This window comes from Anomaloglossus baeobatrachus, chromosome 1, assembly GCF_048569485.1.
Source record: "Anomaloglossus baeobatrachus isolate aAnoBae1 chromosome 1, aAnoBae1.hap1, whole genome shotgun sequence".
Lineage (NCBI taxonomy): Eukaryota > Metazoa > Chordata > Amphibia > Anura > Aromobatidae > Anomaloglossus > Anomaloglossus baeobatrachus.
The window spans coordinates 898831732-898851058 of NC_134353.1; the positions used below are offsets into that span (position 1 = coordinate 898831732).

The 19327-nt window shown below is 49.2% G+C and overlaps 1 protein-coding gene across 1 annotated transcript in view; it reads right to left on the bottom strand.

Annotated features, from left to right (window-relative positions):
* Positions 1 to 19327, bottom strand: part of UBAP1 (ubiquitin associated protein 1) — a 60029-nt gene that overhangs the window by 32403 nt on the left and 8299 nt on the right. Inside the window, exon 2 of the mRNA XM_075327076.1 lies at positions 11004 to 11044. Coding sequence (XP_075183191.1) covers positions 11004 to 11037 — 34 coding nt within the window. The 5' untranslated portion in view covers positions 11038 to 11044. The remainder of the gene's footprint in view (positions 1 to 11003; positions 11045 to 19327) is intronic.

Below are 19327 nucleotides of genomic sequence, written 5' to 3' on the forward strand. Positions count from 1 at the left end.
GGGTTTGGCCACTTTATGAATTTTGTCTACTCAAAACATTGACAAAAAAAAACAAAACATCACACATCACGGATTTCCCCTCCATTCCTATTTTGATGCTTCCCAGGTTTCTGATTATTTCTAGTTCTTGGTCATTAGCAACACAAATGAGATTGCAACTCGCCCCATCCTTGGGCGCAGGGATGACCTACCTCAGCCAGTGATTACCTGCAGCGGTCTCACATAGTTATGTGGCTCTATGTCAGTCTCTATTTTTTTACCATAGAGATAAGGGAATAAGAATGGTCCAGGATAAGTGAGGTGAAACAAAAACTTTATTCGACCTCCGTAATATACTTTAAAGGGAACCTGTCATCAGAAATTTAGCTTGAAACCTAAGAGTTTCCCCCTCTGCATCTCGTGGGCTGCATTCTAGCAGGTTCCTGTACTTTTTGTGGCCCCTTTTAAACCAAATTACCGTATTTTTCGGACCATAAGACGCACTTTTTTCCCCCCAAATGTTGGGGGAAAGTGGGAGGTGCGTCTTATGGTCTGACTATAAGGTTGCGGGTGCGGGGAATGAGGGTGCCGCGGTGGAGCGGGTCATCGGCGGCACCAGCAGGCTGTAGCAGCCTGCAGCAGCCTGCCGTGACCACGTGGGCCCGCTCATTACATATGCACGCCCATCCTCCCACCCATCATCTCTCAGCGAAACCGGCGCTGACAGGTGGGCGGGGTGATGGGCGGGAAGGGGGGGTGTGCATAATTAGCAGCCGGCCGTGATCACCCCTGGCAACTACAGCCTGGAGTGATCATGTGCGGCTGTATTCACTGCCCTACATGCATCATTATCAGCGCGGGGTGCAGTGAATCAGTGTACTCACCCGTCACCGTGTGTGGAGCCGCCCCCCTGCAGCATCGCGTCTTCCTGTCTGTGCCGGCGGTCAGCTGATCTGGACACTAGCAGCGCGCACCGCGATAACATCATCGCTGTGCGCGCCGCTAGTATCCACCAGAATCGATCAGCTTACCGCCGGCACAGACAGGAAGACGCGATGCTGCAGACAACGGTGACTGCTCCACACAGCGGCGCTGCAGATGAGACAGAGATCGCTGCTTCAGGGAGTGAGGAAGGGTGAGTATAAACGTTTATTTTTTTTTTCCTGTGCCACAGGATACACGCCATTTACCAGGATGGGGGTATATCATGAGCAGGATGGATGGGGCATATCATGAGCAGGATGGATGGGGGCATATCATGAGCAGGATGGATGGGGCATATCATGAGCAGGATGGATGGGGGCATTTCATGAGCAGGATGGATGGGGGCATATCATGAGCAGGATGGATGGGGGCATATCATGAGCAGGATGGATGGGGGCATATCATGAGCAGGATGGATGGGGGCATATCATGAGCAGGATGGATGGGGGCATTTCATGAGCAGGATGGATGGGGGCATTTCATGAGCAGGATGGATGGGGGCATTTCATGAGCAGGATGGATGGGGGCATTTCATGAGCAGGATGGATGGGGGCATATCATGAGCAGGATGGATGGGGGCATTTCATGAGCAGGATGGATGGGGGCATTTCATGAGCAGGATGGATGGGGGCATTTCATGAGCAGGATGGATGGGGGCATTTCATGAGCAGGATGGATGGGGGCATTTCATGAGCAGGATGGATGGGGGCATATCATGAGCAGGATGGATGGGGGCATTTCATGAGCAGGATGGATGGGGGCATTTCATGAGCAGGATGGATGGGGGGGGCATATCATGAGCAGGATGGATGGGGGGGGCATATCATGAGCAGGATGGATGGGGGGGCATATCATGAGCAGGATGGATGGGGGGGGCATATCATGAGCAGGATGGATGGGGGGGGCATATCATGAGCAGGATGGATGGGGGGGGCATATCATGAGCAGGATGGATGGGGTATATCATGAGCAGGATGGATGGGGGCATATCATGAGCAGGATGGATGGGGGCATATCATGAGCAGGATGGATGGGGGCATATCATGAGCAGGATGGATGGGGGCATATCATGAGCAGGATGGATGGGGGGGGCATATCATGAGCAGGATGGATGGGGGGGGCATATCATGAGCAGGATGGATGGGGGGGGCATATCATGAGCAGGATGGATGGGGGGGGGCATATCATGAGCAGGATGGATGGGGGGGGCATATCATGAGCAGGATGGATGGGGGGGGGGCATATCATGAGCAGGATGGATGGGGGCATTTCATGAGCAGGATGGATGGGGGCATTTCATGAGCAGGATGGATGGGGGCATTTCATGAGCAGGATGGATGGGGGCATTTCATGAGCAGGATGGATGGGGGCATATCATGAGCAGGATGGATGGGGGCATATCATGAGCAGGATGGATGGGGGCATTTCATGAGCAGGATGGATGGGGGGGGGCATTTCATGAGCAGGATGGATGGGGGGGGCATATCATGAGCAGGATGGATGGGGGCATTTCATGAGCAGGATGGATGGGGGCATTTCATGAGCAGGATGGATGGGGGCATTTCATGAGCAGGATGGATGGGGGCATTTCATGAGCAGGATGGATGATGGGGGCATTTCATGAGCAGGATGGATGGGGGGGGGCATTTCATGAGCAGGATGGATGGGGGGGGGCATATCATGAGCAGGATGGATGGGGGGGGCATATCATGAGCAGGATGGATGGGGGGCATATCATGAGCAGGATGGTTGGGGGGGGCATATCATGAGCAGGATGGATGGGGGCATATCATGAGCAGGATGGATGGGGGCATATCATGAGCAGGATGGATGGGGGCATATCATGAGCATGATGGATGGGGGGCATTTCATGAGCAGGATGGATGGGGGCATATCTTGAGCATGATGGATGGGGGCATTTCATGAGCAGGATGGATGGGGGCATATCATGAGCAGGATGGATGGGGGCATTTCATGAGCAGGATGGATGGGGGCATATCATGAGCAGGATGGATGGGGGCATATCATGAGCAGGATGGATGGGGGCATATCATGAGCAGGATGGATGGGGGCATATCATGAGCAGGATGGATGGGGGCATATCATGAGCAGGATGGATGGGGGCATTTCATGAGCAGGATGGATGGGGGCATTTCATGAGCAGGATGGATGGGGGCATATCATGAGCAGGATGGATGGGGGCATATCATGAGCAGGATGGATGGGGGCATTTCATGAGCAGGATGGATGGGGGCATTTCATGAGCAGGATGGATGGGGGCATATCATGAGCAGGATGGATGGGGGCATATCATGAGCAGGATGGATGGGGGCATATCATGAGCAGGATGGATGGGGGGGGTATATTATTAGCAGGATGGGGGGTATATTATTAGCAGGATGGGGGGTATATGAGCAGGATCATATACAAGGCAGGAGGATCCTTATCAGAATGGGGTACCTTAGTAGAGAATTTGGGGACATTACCCCCATAACAGTGTCAGCAGCAGATCCTCGCTCCATAACAGTGTGTCATGACCATATTTTTTGGTTAAAATTTTATTTTCCTATTTTCCTCCTCTAAAACCAGGGTGCGTCTTATGGTCAGGTGCGTCTTATAGTCCGAAAAATACGGTAAATACTTTATAAACTTGTACCTTTTTGCTATGTAAATCATCCATGGGGGCGGGCTCTCTGCTGACCATTGCTGTTCCTTCAGCAGATTTACGCCGCCCCCCACGCTCCATTTCATCCATCAGGACGCCGCCCACGCCAGGATCGCTGGTGACGTGTGTCACAAGCTTGAGGTTATGGGCGGCGAAGTCACCTCCTTCCCATCTTACCCTGCAGCAGGGCAAGATGGGAAAGAGGTGATGTCGGGTCATCTGGCCAGCAAGCGCTTGCGCAGAACGCTGGAGGAAGAGGGGAAAGTGCGGTCACGAGGTTATGGGCGGCACTTGCTGATGACACTCACAGCGCCGCCCATAACCTCGTGCCTGCGCCAAACGTCACCAGCGGTCACACGTGCACACAGTGCACAGTATTAGCTACAGTCGCACAGCGCATGCGCGGGACCACGGGCGCCCAGGGGCGGCGGCCTGAGATATGAAATTCAGCGTGGGGGGACGGCGTCAATGTGCTGGAGGAACAGCAACGGTCAGCAGAGAGCCCGCCCCCATGGACGATTTACAAAATTTACATAGCAAAAGGTACAAGTTTATAAAGTATTTAATTTGGTTTAAAAGGGGCCACAAAAAGTACAGGAACCTGCTAGAATCAGCCCAGGAGCTGCAGAGGGGGAAACTTTTAGGTTTAAAGCAAAATTTCTGATGACAGGTTCCCTTTAAGGCTGCGTGCCCACTCTCAGGGTTCACAGTGTTTGGGATGCAGTATGTTATCGCGGTGTCCAGAACGCTGTATTGTACAGTACAAGCACAGTGGATGGGATCTATAGAAATCCCATGCCCACAGTGCATGTGTGGCCCGCAGCAAAAACTGACCTGCGGTGCAGCTTCCCGAGCCACAAGCATGTCAATTCTTTGCTGTGGAGTCACAAGCATCCTCCATAGGGAGAACACAAGTGAGACTGCAGCACACTGAACCCTGATCTTAGGCACAGGCCATTGCAGTCTCCTGCGGAGAAGACTTGCCCTGCAGGTCAGAACCCGCTGCGTACAGGACACAGCGGGTCCTGATCTTGCGCACGTACCCCAAAAGGGTGTTCTAAGAACACTTGGCGGCATGTGTAAAAACTCAAAATATTGCCCATCTTAAACATAATGCTCTCATTCCAACATGTGCCATCTATTTACACCAAAGGGATCGCTGTTACACTACATTTCGCAAAATGCCGTGAACACTGTAGACAGAGTGCAAATTTCATCTTTCAGTTTTAGTGTTCAGAGGTGACATTGTCATCCCATGAAATAGAAAGCGACTCCTTCTCCCTGGGAATGGTCAGTAGCCCAGGACCCAAAACATAAAGCCAGTGTCAAGTCATGTGCGGCACATTGGAAACCAAGGTCACTTTTCTAAGAGTAAGCGCATTAGAAACTTTCTGCTGGAGTTGAGTAGAGAGCACTTTCTATATAAACAAACACACATTTGGAAGAACCACGTTACCGTATTTTTCGGACCATAAGACGCACTTTTTTTCCCCCAAATGTTGGGGGAAAGTGGGGGGTGCGTCTTATGGTCTGAATGTGGCTGCGGGGAATGAGGGTGCTGCGGTGGAGCGGGTCATCGGGGGCACGAGCAGGCTGTAGCAGCCTGCCGTGACCACGTGGACCCACTCATTTAATATGCACGCCCATCCCCCGCCCATCATCCCTCAGCGCTGAAGCCGGCGCTGACAGGTGGGCGGGATGATGGGCGGGGGATAAACAGCCGGCCCGCATGATCACCCCTGGCAACTACGGCCTCATCATCAGTGCGGGGGAGCGGTGAATCAGTGTACAGTACTCACCGTTCCCCTGCAGCATCGCTCGTCCTCCAGTCTGTGTCAGCGGCAGCGCCACTGATTGGAGCCGTCCCCATTACCCTGCTGGATCGCGATCATCTCCTGTGTCTGTGCCGGCGGCTGAGTGGAGACTAGCGGCGCGCACAGCGATGACGTCATCGCTGTGCGCACGTGTCCACACGCAGCCGCTGGGACACTGGCACAGACACAGGAGATGATCGCGATCCAGCAGGGTAATGGGGACGGCTCCAATCAGCGGCGCTGCCGCTGACACAGACGGGAGGACGAGCGATGCTGCAGGGAGTGAGGTAAAGTGAGGTGAGTATGAACGTTTATTTTTTTTATGTGCCACAGGATGCGGCCATACACCAGGATGGGGGCATATTATGAGCCGGCTGGGGGCATATTATGAGTCGGCTGGGGGCATATTATGAGCCGGCTGGGGGCATATTATGAGCCGGCTGGGGGCATATTATGAGCCGGCTGGGGGCATATTATGAGCCGGCTGGGGGCATATTATGAGCCGGCTGGGGGCATATTATGAGCCGGCTGGGGGCATATTATGAGCCGGCTGGGGGCATATTATGAGCCGGCTGGGGGCATATTATGAGCCGGATGGGGGCATATTATGAGCCGGATGGGGGCATATTATGAGCCGGATGGGGGCATATTATGAGCCGGATGGGGGCATATTATGAGCAGGATGGGGGCATATTATGAGCAGGATGGGGGCATATTATGAGCAGGATGGGGGCATATTATGAACCAGATGGGGGCATATGCCATGATGGGTTATATAGCAGGATGCGGCCACATGCCAGTATATAGCAGGATGCGGCCATATGGCAGGATTACGGTATATAGCAGGATGAGGGACATATACTGTATATACCAGGCAGGGAGGATCATTACCAGGATGCGGCACCTTGGTAAAGAATTTGGGGACATTACCCCCATAACAGTGTCAGCAGCAGATCCTCGCCCCATGACAGTGTGTCATGACCACATTTTTTGCTTAAAATTTTATTTTCCCATTTTCCTCCTCTAAAACCAGGGTGCGTCTTATAGTCCGGTGCGTCTTATAGTCCGAAAAATACGGTATTTATGAACTCGGCAGAAATGTCTATTACAGACCCCTTCAGCAACTGGACATCTCCACTTCTGCACTCCACAGTCACGCAGCCCTTTCTGAGGGCGGTGGATGTGATTAATTAGGTCAGTCCCTTTTTTATCATGACCGAAGCAGAAACATAAAAAAGGGCTTAGCTATCCAACAGAGTAGAGCGGGGCATAGTGGAGGAGCGAATGTGGAGCTATTGGGAAGGAGAGAAGAGGACCTGAAATCAGGACAATGCAGCCAAAGCGTATCTCTGTTTCTGTATGGAAAATATCAAACTAACTTTTTATTTCCCTAAAAAATCCAGAGACATTCCCTTCCCTGAGTGCAATTCTAATAGATTTCTTATCTTATCTGCTCACAAATTATATGATGATGTCAGAGAATGGAAAGATTATTGATTATATAGATGGAGTAAATTACAGGGTGTGTATATTCTCTCAGGACAACGCCTCTTTTAAAAGAGCATACTTAAGCTATAGAGGAGGGTCTGTTGTCTCTATATAACATTCTGGACCCAAGTAAAATGGATGGGAAGAAGCAGCGCTTCTGTGAATCATGAGCAGGTTTGAGCGCAAGCGTATAAAATACATATACAGTGGAACCTCGCTTAACGAGTAACCCACTAAACGAGAATTTCTCTTAACAAGCAAAGCTTTCTGTAAATTTGTAACCCGCTTTACGAGAAAGCTTTGCTGTACGAGCAAAACACTCACCGCACACACTTCCGGTTCCGTACATCCACCACGCTCTGACCCGCACTTGCAGTCCACACAAACACGCACACACACACAAACACGCACACACACAGTATTATGCTCACCTTACCTTCCATTCCACCGCCAGTCTCATGGTTCTTTTAGTTCCCAGGTACATCGCGACGTCCTCGCGGCGAACTACAAGTACCATGAGGCCGGCGGTGGAACGGAAGGCAAGGTGAGCATATAATGTGTACCTCCCGTTTCATCGCCAGCCTCCTGGGTCCTGTAGTTCGCGCTGTGCATCAGCATCCATAGCAACGAAGCAGGAACTTCCTGTGACCGCTACTCAAAGGCAGCGCGCTGGCTAATCAGAGGCAAGCGGCTCTGCCTTTGACGTCAGCGCACTGGGAGCGGAAGTTCCTCCCTCGTCGTTATGGTAACCCGATACACAGCCCATACCGGAGAACAGCAAGTCCCAGGAGACAGGTGATGGAACGGAAGGTAAGGTGAACATATAATATGTGCGTGTATGCTTGTGCGAGTTTGTGCGTGCTTGTGCGAGTTTGTGCATGTGTGGAATGACAGAATAGGGGACCAGGATGGGACATTTAACAAGTTGTGGAACGAATCGTCTGCATTGCAATGATTTCCTATGGGAATTCTTGCTTTGCTGAACGAGTAACTTGGTTAACAAGCACAGTCCCAGAACGGATTATTCTCTTTAAGCAAGGTTCCACTGTATATATACACACACACACACACACACACACACACACACACACATATATACACACACAGACACACATATATTACACATACACACAGACACACATATATTACACATACACACATATATTACACACACATATACACACACACACACACACACACTCACCATTGAGATTGCAACTCCAAGAGGTTGCATAATTCCAAGAAGGGAGAGCCAGGAAATTAATCTATAGTCATGTCATTGATATACACGTGGTCACTAGATGGAGAACAGAGGCTGGAATTGAGGTCTGTCTTGTTCAGCAACAAGTTCCGCTTTTGTCTTGAATGGACTGGAGAACACATGAGCAACTCCATGTAGAAGTTCTGGGCTGGTGGGGTGTGGTGACATTGTACAGTATTTGGACCCCTCTAGGTTTCATTCCCCTCACAGCTTGGTGTTACATTGATTTGGTTGTGTAATCTGTAGTATAACCATTTCTTCACAGTGCCCCAGGAGCTTATTTTCAACACAACAACGATATGCTGCATGTTACTGGCGCTTCTGTGAGCAACCAGCAAGGCCAAAATCTTCAACCATGGCCTGCAGCATCTCCAGACTTGTCTCCCATAGACCATATTTAGGACATCATTAATTGGAAGTTACACAGGGAGCTGCCAACAGAGGATATTGATGATTGGCCCAAGTGCATTCAATGTGGTAGGACATAACCTCAGACAAAGCCTTGGCTCCTATCAATGAGGTTAAGTGCAGAGATTTCCAAATGGGCGCTCATACTCAAAGTGAATAGATCGAGATCCTTTGAAACTTTTTGTTTTCATCAATAACAATTGTTAACTCTGCTTTCTCCTTCAAGCCACATATCCAAGCCCTTTCCATCTCCTGCTAATTCCAACTCAAAAATATTTCCCAAATCTGTACATTCCTTCACCAAGAATCTACAAAAACACTAGTGCATGCCCTCATTATCTCCCACCTCAACTACTGCAACCTACTGCTCACTGACCTCCCTTCTAGCACGGTCACACCCCTCCAATCTATCCTAATTTCTGCTGCCCAACTAATCTACTTGTCTCCCCGCTATCCCCCGGGCCTAGCCTCTCTGCTATTCCCTTCACTGGCTTCCCATTTCCCAAAGACTCCAATTCAAAACCTTAACCACGACTTAAAACCATACCACAACTAGTCTCCTCTATACATCTGTGACCTAGTCTCTCGCTACTTACCCGTACACAAGCTCCAATCCTCACAAGATCTCCTTCTCTACTCCCCTCTTATTTCTTCTTCCCACTCTCACCTACCATGGAAACCTTCAAAAGGAACCTGAAGACCAACCTCTTGCGACAAGCCTACAACCTGCAGTAACCCTCAGTCCACTATAGTGTTGCATGACCACCTCCACTCATCTACTGTATCCTCACCCATCCCATGTAGACTGAGCCCTCGTGGGCATTTTCCTCTCTTCCTGTACCTGTCTGTGCCTTATACTGTTCATGATAATTGTACTTGTCCCTATTATGTGTAACCCTTTTTACATGTAAAGCGATATGGAATAAATGGCGCTATAATATCAATAACAGGTCTATCAATTCTGAAATTTCTAGAATGCAACGACGTTTCTTTCTTGGTGTTGCATGTAGTGTGTGACATAGATAGGTACATACATTATAAAAATATATAATGTGTGTGTAATATATATATTTTACACACACACACAAGCTGTACTACCCGGCTTAATAATGTACTGCCCGGGTTAATAACTGCTGTTAACAAAATAGAATGTATTAACAAAGATGTATTCTGCACACAAACACCACAAAACAAATAGATATAAATGTAATTATTAAAAGGCAAAAACTAAGCTAATAGAAGCATTTCACAACATATATTTCAACACCACAGATATTCCACACAGATTTAACTAAATTGGCCAAGTAATGTGCTCCGTCTGTCTCTTTCCAGGTCCGTCTCTTTCCAGGTCTGTCTGTCTCTTTCCCTGTCTGTCTCTCTCGCTCTGTCTCCCCACCGACATCTTATTACCTCACATATAAGCTTCTTATACTATGAATGTCTTTTGTTCCTATAGCAACCAATCACAGCTCCTACTAATAACCTGTAGTTCCAGGCTCCATTTACTTTCATGGAGGCATGTTTTTTGGAAAGTAACTGTAAATCGCGGGGTTAAATTTTCCTGTCAAAACAGTCTACGACGTTCCCTGGGTCACATGAGGTGTCTGTGCAAAATTTTGTGATTGTAAATGCGACGGTGCGTATACACTTTTCGTTTCACTTTTTCCCCATTATGTAGATAGGGGCAAAATTGATTGGTAAATTGAAACACGCTGGGTTAAAATTTCGCCTCACAACATAGCCTATGACGCTCTCAGGGTCCAGCACCCGGTGCTGCCCAGGATAGTGTCTGCCGCCTCTTGACCTGTAAGTCTGTCTCTTGACCGTCTCTTACCCTGTCTGTGTCTGTCTCTTTGTGTCTGTCTCTTACCCTGTCTATGTCTGTTTCTTACCCTGTCTGTATCTGCCTCTTTCCCTGTCTGTCTCTTTCTCTGGCTGCATTGTGACACGCCAACATACCATATAAGGGTGTGGCCGCGCATTCTTCTGAAGTTCTGGCTGCACTGTTGCTCTCAGCTCCATTCGCTTTAATGGAGGCAGGTTTTTTGGTGAATAACTGTAAAGAGCGTGGTTAAAATTTCCCCTCAAAACATAGCCTATGACGCTCTCGGGGTCCAGAAGTGTGTGTGCAAAATGTGGCTGTAGCTGCGACGGTGCGGATGCCAATCCCGGACATACACACATTCAGCTTTATATATTAGATATATATACATACATACATACACAAAATATCTGTATACATTTTGACATATTTTACACATACACAGACTTTAAACAGAATCCTCTGTATGTTACGTTGACTATATGTAGATTCATTTCTGAATATAAACCCCACACTAAGCATTAGCAGACAATTAGCATATACTTGGGATAACACCGGGCAGATGACAACATCTTTTCTTACCGTGTAAATCTGAAGCCGACTTCCTAGAAGCCATTTAGAGTCTGTAAGATAAGAGATAGGAGTGAGCACAGAACAACATATGATTCACATGAAAGCCACATGACAAGCAAACCATGAATATGCATGTAATGGATATTACGGTGTCATCAGTCGGATCCTCAAAAACAGATCTGGTTTGGTAAGTAAATACCAAGGAATTATTGTTTCTGCAGTTTTGGGAACCTTTATCACATTTGGTAAAATACATAAATCTTAATAAAGTCCAAGAGGGTCACAAGAACTTTAGTGCTTAGGGCAAAATGATAGATATTGCCCCCCAGTACCCGGACTAAATATAGTGTGTCACAGAGTAAATTAAAGCAGCTAATTAGTGGTTAGGAGGCGACAGGACGGACGCCGTGTAACCTTCCTGGAAAGACCTGTTTAAGCGAGAGTCCATCATTATGGAGATTGTACGCCAAGTCATTAACCAGAGCCCGGGACACTTCATCGCTCACATGATTCATTATGTAAACACCCTACACACTTTCTCCAAGTCACAAGCGATTTCTCACTGAACTTTGGATCTGACATTTAGCTCATGGCATAATAAGCAGCTATAGATCTCTACAGGTTCAGCAGATCACAGTCCGCTGATCGACCAAAGCAAAATGTACAGGGGGCTCAAAGGGGGAACACGTCGCTAGGTTTCGGGCCAGATTAGCAGGGTGTCTGGTTACCGGCTTTAGGCTCTGTGCGCACTGGGAAATGGAATTTTCTTGAGAAAATTCCACATGCCCTCAAAGATTACCGCACCCGCGGTAAAAAACCGCGGGAAACCGCACCCGAAAACCGCATGCGGTTTGCCGTGGTTTGCTGCGGTTTTACCGCGGTATTATTCGCGGTATTGCCGCGATTTTGCCGCGTGCGGGTTGGGATGTGCTTTATTGCATTCAATGCAATAAAGCACATTGAAGAAAAAAAAAAAAAAAATACATTTAATTCTGATAGTAGATAGACAGAAGAATAGATAGAGGGATAGATAGACAGACAGATAGATAGAGGGATAGATAGATAGATAGATAGATAGATAGATGACAGATCGCTGCATTTCCCACGGTCGGCAGTGAGTTCACATTACCGGCCGTGGGAAATGACCGGTAATTACCTCTGCTGTCTGCTGCATTCAGCCTGTGTCTGTGACAGTCGCGGCTGGATGTCAGCAGTGCAGGACGCAGGAGCCGGAGCTGTGGATGTCGGACCTGTGGATTACGCCGGAGCTTTGTTTGGGGGGGGGTTAATAAAATGGTGAACGAGGCTTGTTGGTTTTATTTAAAATAAAGGATTTTTCGGTGTCTGTGTTTTTTTCACTTTATTTACGGGTTGATCATGTCAGCTGTCACATAGACGCTGCCATGATCAAGCCTGGGGTTAATGGCGGTGGTCCCCCATCACCATTAACCCCTTGTATTACCTTGTCACCACTGCTACACGGTGGCAAGAAGAGCCGAGGACACGCCGGCAGTGCCGCATAATGGATGCGACAGTCCCGGGGCAGCTGCGGCTGATATTCTCGGCTGCCGGAGGGGGAGTGAGGCGGGGGACATTACCCCTGCCCCTCTCCCTCCCCAGCCTGAGAATACCGGGCCGCCGCTGTGTGCTTACCTCGGCTGGAAGGTAAATATGCAGCGGAGCCCACGTTCTTTTTTTCCTATATTTCCGTTTTCTTTCTATGTGTGTTCTATGTCTGTGATGTGTTCTATGTGTCTGTGTCTATGTGTTCTATGTCTGTGATGTGTGTGTGTGTGTGTGATGTGTTTGTGTTTACTCTCTGCTCCGCTTCCTCTTCCTGTAATGACATCACTTCCCTGCAAAACCGCAAGCAAGTGATGCACATTACCGGAGGTAAATCGCAAAATACCGCAGGGAATAACGCAGGAAAACGCAGTGAACCGCACAGAATTTGCTGCCTGCGTTATTCCCTGCGGGATTTCATGATTAACATTGAGTCAATGGAGTGAAATCCCGCAGCGATGTGCGGAAAAGAAGTGACATGCACTTGTTTTTGCTGCGGGATTACCACAGCAAAACATGCAGCTGTCAAATTCCGCCCAGTGCGCACAGGATTTTTTTTCTCCATAGGATTTGCTGGTGATTCACTGCAGAGATGTTATGAACATTTTCTGCAGCGAAACATGCAGCAAATCCGCGGAAAATCCGCGGCAAAATCCGGTAAGTGCGCACATAGCCTTAGGCACGCTCTGCATATGGCCGATAGCGCAGGAGCCTTCAGATCATAAGCAGTGCACTTGTGAAGCAGAAAAGCGAACACCCGGCTAAGAAGGCTGCGTGAATGAGAAGTGTGCACGGGCGGGATTCCCAGGAGCTGACGGAGACGTCACTCAGGTAAATCCATGGTATCACGCCCACAAGGGCGTGATACCACAGAAGAGGGTAAACTAGATGGGGCGAAGCAACGCCCTGGGGACTAGTCCCTCTGCTCATTTACATAGGGGACACTCAAGTTATAAAACTTTTATACATTCATTTTCCACAATATTACATCGCAAGGATGGGTAGGAAGGGGTTTTTAGGCCACACATCACGCTGCTTGTAGGTTACAAGGCTACCCTGTAGACTGCGAGCCCCTCGCGAGCAGGGTCCTCTCTCCTCCTGCAGACTGCGAGCCCCTCGCGAGCAGGGTCCTCTCTCCTCCTGCAGACTGCGAGCCCCTCGCGAGCAGGGTCCTCTCTCCTCCTGCAGACTGCGAGCCCCTCGCGAGCAGGGTCCTCTCTCCTCCTGTAGACTGCGAGCCCCTCGCGAGCAGGGTCCTCTCTCCTCCTGTAGACTGCGAGCCCCTCGCGAGCAGGGTCCTCTCTCCTCCTGTAGACTGCGAGCCCCTCGCGAGCAGGGTCCTCTCTCCTCCTGCAGACTGCGAGCCCCTCGCGAGCAGGGTCCTCTCTCCTCCTGCAGACTGCGAGCCCCTCGCGAGCAGGGTCCTCTCTCCTCCTGCAGACTGCGAGCCCCTCGCGAGCAGGGTCCTCTCTCCTCCTGCAGACTGCGAGCCCCTCGCGAGCAGGGTCCTCTCTCCTCCTGTAGACTGCAAGCCCCTCGCGAGCAGGGTCCTCTCTCCTCCTGTAGACTGCGAGCCCCTCGCGAGCAGGGTCCTCTCTCCTCCTGTAGACTGCGAGCCCCTCGCGAGCAGGGTCCTCTCTCCTCCTGTAGACTGCGAGCCCTCGCGAGCAGGGTCCTCTCTCCTCCTGTAGACTGCGAGCCCTCGCGGGCAGGGTCCTCTCTCCTCCTGTACCAGTCTGTTTTGTACTGTTAATTATTGTTGTACTAGTTTTTATGTATACCCTTTTTCACTTGTAAAGCGCCATGGAATTAATAGCGCAACAATAATACTAATTATTATTTATAATAATAATAATAATAATAATAATAATATGGGACCTGACAGGTTCCCTTTAATTACTTAAAGGGACCACTCCCTTTCAATTTTTCCCTGGCTGCAGAAACAAACCACGCTGCACTCCCTTTTCCCAGGTCTCTGCCTTTGGCCCCAGTGTCTAGTTCTGGCTGCGTCACTGATGAGAGTCACTGAGCTCGGTGGCACTGAGCAGGGGGTTTCATGTACATGGGTAGAGTCTCTGAGCTCACCAGTTGGCGGCCACACCACACACCGGGAGCAGTGGTGAGACTCACTGGTAGAGGCATGGAAGGCGAGTACAGAACAGTTTTACCTAAATTTTAAAAATGGGGTAAGCAGTTTAATGATGAAAATAGATATGTAAAATGATGGTGGCTTAGGGGCCCAGAATCTGGTTACAAAAGCTCTTTACAAAATGATGAAGTCCTCTAAAACTTTATTAAGGATTCACAAGGCGACAGGATCACGTGCAGGTAAGGCTAAGTTCACACTTCCGTTGTTTTGTATCAGTCACATGCGTCGCTTGCGGCGCTGAGGATGTCAGTGGCAGTGCTGCGGTCTGCATGGCTGGGGACAGGTGAGTGTGTGAGTGAGTGTTGTGAGTGTGTGTGCACATGTGCGGAGTGCGGGGCCGAGCTGGGGAAGTGTCGGCTCCCTGCACACGTAACCAGACTAAATATTGGGTAAAACAAAGCACCCGATGTTTACCTTGGTTACCTGATATTTACCTTGGATACGGGCGTACACCGCTTAGCGCTGGCTCCTTGCACCGTAACCAGGGTAAATATCGGGTAACCAAGCAAAGCTGGTGACGTGTGCAGGGAGCTAGAGAGCATGCGCAGCGAAATCCGACGGATTGCACTGCTCAAAAAACGTTACATGCTGCGTTCCTCCCGCCCAGCGGTCAGTCGTTCCACGACTGATCAGTCGGGCAGAGGGTGCAACGCAGCATCATCAGTCACAATCCGCCGCTCATACAAGTCTATGGGAACAACGGAATCCGCTAAACGGATTCCGTTGTTTACCAGAGCAGCGGATTGTGACTGATACAATTTAACAGAAGTGTGAACCTAGCCTAAAACAAATCTGAGGCTACTTTATACACAGGCTAAGACCGTGAGGCAGTACTAACTACGCCTGCATCACTTAGCACAGGAAACAGGAAGGCAGTAACATCTGTGCTATGCCATATAGAGGAAGAAACATGGAGACAGTAATACGGATTTACATTATTCACAAAGAGTGACACTATAAGTAAACATCATTTGGAAAGAGAACACAAACTGCATAGTGTGTTCTTACGAGGGAACTAAAGTCTAAGGCTATGTGTCCACGGTAGAATGTACCTGCGGATTTTTCTGCATGAAAAACCGCGACTTTCGCGGCAAATCCGCACCTTATTTTTACCGCGGAATTGTCGCGGATTTTTTTTTTTTTCCCCATTCTATACCCAAAATCCGCAAGAATAATTGACATGCTGCAGATTTTTCCGGATCAAAATCCGCGGCAAATCTGCCGCGGAAAAATCCGCAGCATGGACACAGCATTTCCAAAATGCCATTGAAATGGCTTGGAAGTGCCGCTGCTGCAGATTTTCGGAAAATCCGCGGTAAATCCGCGGCAAAATCCGCGCGAAATCCACAGCGTGGACACATAGCCTAATACTGTGGACGACAAACGTAACTTTAGTGACCAGCGTCAGGCAGCTGCTGCCAAGGAAAAATATAATGGGATGTATTATGAAGCATAGCTGAACATGGGAAGGACATAGGTTTGCCTCTATACAAGTCATTGCGACCTCACTTACAATACTGGGTGCAATCTTGGTCTCCGGTGTATAAGGACAGAGCTGAGCTAGAGCGGGTGCAGAGAAGAGCAATCAAGGTTATTAAAAGAATGGGTGGGCTGCAATACCAAGACAGGTTATTAAACAACTGAATATTCAGTTTGGAAAAAATGAAAGCTTAGGGGCGATCTTATTACAATGAGCAAATATATAAGGAGACCGTACAGAGATCGTTCTATAAACGTTATACAGCTCTGACAGTGACCAGGAAGAATCTTCTACATCTAGAGAAGGTTTAATCCTAATCACAGTTTCTTAAGTCCCCCTTTACACGTCAGTGACTCTGGTACACGTTGCTTTTTCTTACACGTACCGGAATCACGGACATATACAGACCCATTCAAATAAATGAGTCTGCACACACATCAGTGATTTCTCACTGATGTTTCTATGCGGCATACCCACGTGTCCGTGATTGCCACACGGAGACAAGTCCATTTTTCTCCGGCATCACCGATATCCCACGGACCACACAGTGGTGTGATCTGTGAAACACGTACCAGAAAAAAAAAAAAGAAAGGGCATTTAAAATAAAAAGGTTTTTAAACTCACCCATGTCCAGCGATGCTTTATTATGCTCATACATATTCACTGCACAGCCGACCTGGAAGCAGCAGCAGCGTTGATACAGCGGCGGCCAGACACAGCATTGCGGAGATATCAGCACCATGGATAGCAGGAGCGTGGTCAGGTGAGTATAAGTGCCTGATCTCCGTGTATTATCATGGATAGCATACGTGTGCCAAAACCACGGCACACGGAGGGACATACAGTGCTGGCCAAAAGTATTGGCACCCCTGCAATTCTGTCAGAGAATACTCAGTTTCTTCTTGAAAATGATTGCAATCACAAATTCTTTGGTATTATCATCTTCATTTAATTTGTATTCAATGAAAAAAAAAAAAAAAATTGTCATAAAGCCAAATTGGATATACCGTATTTTTCGCTTTATAAGACGCACTTTTCCTCCCAAAAATTTGGGAGGAAAATGGGGGGTGCGTCTTATAATCCGAAGCGGTACCTGGGGGTCCTGTCTGTGCGGCGATCGGTCAACCGGGTGCCTGTGGCTGCGTGCAAGCTGCCTGGTACCTGTGCTTGCGTACGGTGCCAGCCAGGAACCCGTGGCTGTGGGCGGGCGGCAGCCGGGTGCTGTGTGCCGGCGGCAGCCGGCTGCCGCCTGCACGCAAACACAGGTACCCGGCCGCTTGTACGCAGGGTGGGCGGGCAGCCTGCTAGCTGCCACTCTGTGCGTGCGGCTGTGCAGCAAGTTACCTAGTTTGTCCGCAGTCCCAGTTTCAAATGCTGGCACCGGGAGCAGGCGCATGCGCAGATGGAGCCCTTGGATGAGAGCTCTATCTGCGCATGCGCCGCTCTAGGCGGCAAGATTTAAACCGGGCCCGCGGACACTGGGACACTCACTGCACCGGCCTGCTGCACGACTCACCCGCCACCGCTGCTGCTGGAGCAGCCACCACGGACCCCGCGGCTCCTGCCACCACGGCTCCTGACACCACGGACCCCGCGGCTCCTGACACCACGGACCCCGCGGCGCCTGCCACCCCGGACGCCACCGCACCTGCCACCACTGCCACTGACCCGCTGTGCCTGCCAGCACGACCTCTGCCTCCTGTGATCCCGCTTCACCTCCACTGCTGCCCCCCTCCGGTAAGAGAACACCGGAGTATAAGACGGACCCCATTTTTCTTTTTTTTTATGTCTAAGTTTGGGGTGCGTCTTATAATCCAGTGCGTCTTATAAAGCAAAAAATACGGTAATTCCACACCAAACATAAAAAAGGGGCTGGACAAAAGTATTGGCAGTGTTTGAAAACTCATGTGATGCTTCTCTAATTTGTGTAATTAACAGCCCCTGTAACTTACCTGTAGCACCTAACAGGTGTTGGCAATAACTAAATCACACTTGCAGCCAGTTGACATTAAAGTTGACTCAACCTCTGTCCTGTGTCCTTGTGTGTACTACATTGAGCATGGAGAAAAGAAAGAAGACCAAAGAACTGTCTGAGGACTTGAGAATCCAAATTGTGAGGAAGCATGAGCAATCTCAAGGCTACAAGTCCATCTCCAAAGACCTGAAAGTTCCTGTGTCTACGGTGTGCAGTGTCATCAAGAAGTGTAAAGCCCAAGGCACTGTGGCTAACCTCCCTAGATGTGGAAGGAAAAGAAAAATTGACGAGAGATTTCAATGCAAGATTGTGTGGATGGTGGATAAAGAACCTCGACTAACGTCCAAACAAGTTCAAGCTGCCCTGCAGTCCGAGGGTACAACAGTGTCAACCCGTACTATCCGTCGGCATCTGAATGAAAAGGGACTGTATGGTGGGATACCGAGGAAGACCCCACTTCTTACCCCGAGACATAAAAAAGCCAGGCTGGAGTTTGCCAAAACTTACCTGAGAAAGCCTAAAACGTTTTGGAAGAATGTTCTCTGGTCAGATGAGACAAAAGTAAAGCTTTTTGGGAAAAGCCATCAACAGTTTACAGGGAAAAAAAAAAAAGAGGCATTCAAAGAAAAGAACACTGTCCCTACAGTCAAACATGGCAGAGGTTCCCTAATGTTTTGGGGTTGCTTTGCTGCCTCTGGCACTGGACTGCTTGACCGTGTGCATGGCATTATGAAGTCTGAAGACTACCAACAAATTTTGCAGCATAATGTAGGGCCCAGTGTGAGAAAGCTGGGTCTCCCTCAGAGGTCATGGGTCTTCCAGCAGGACAATGACCCAAAACACACTTCAAAAAGCACTAGAAAATGGTTTGAGAGAAAGCACTGGAGACTACTAAAGTGGCCAGCAATGAGTCCAGACCTGAACCCCATAGAACACCTGTGGAGAGATCTCACAATGGCAGTTTGGAGAAGGCACCCTTCAAATCTCAGGGACCTGGAGCAGTTTGCCAAAGAAGAATGGTCTAAAATTCCTGCAGAGCATTGTAAGAAACTCATTGATGGTTACCAGAAGCGGTTGTGCGCAGTTATTTTAGCTAAAGGTTGTGCAACCAAGTATTAGGCTTAGGGTGCCAATACTTTTGTCTGGCCCATTTTTGGAGTTGTGTG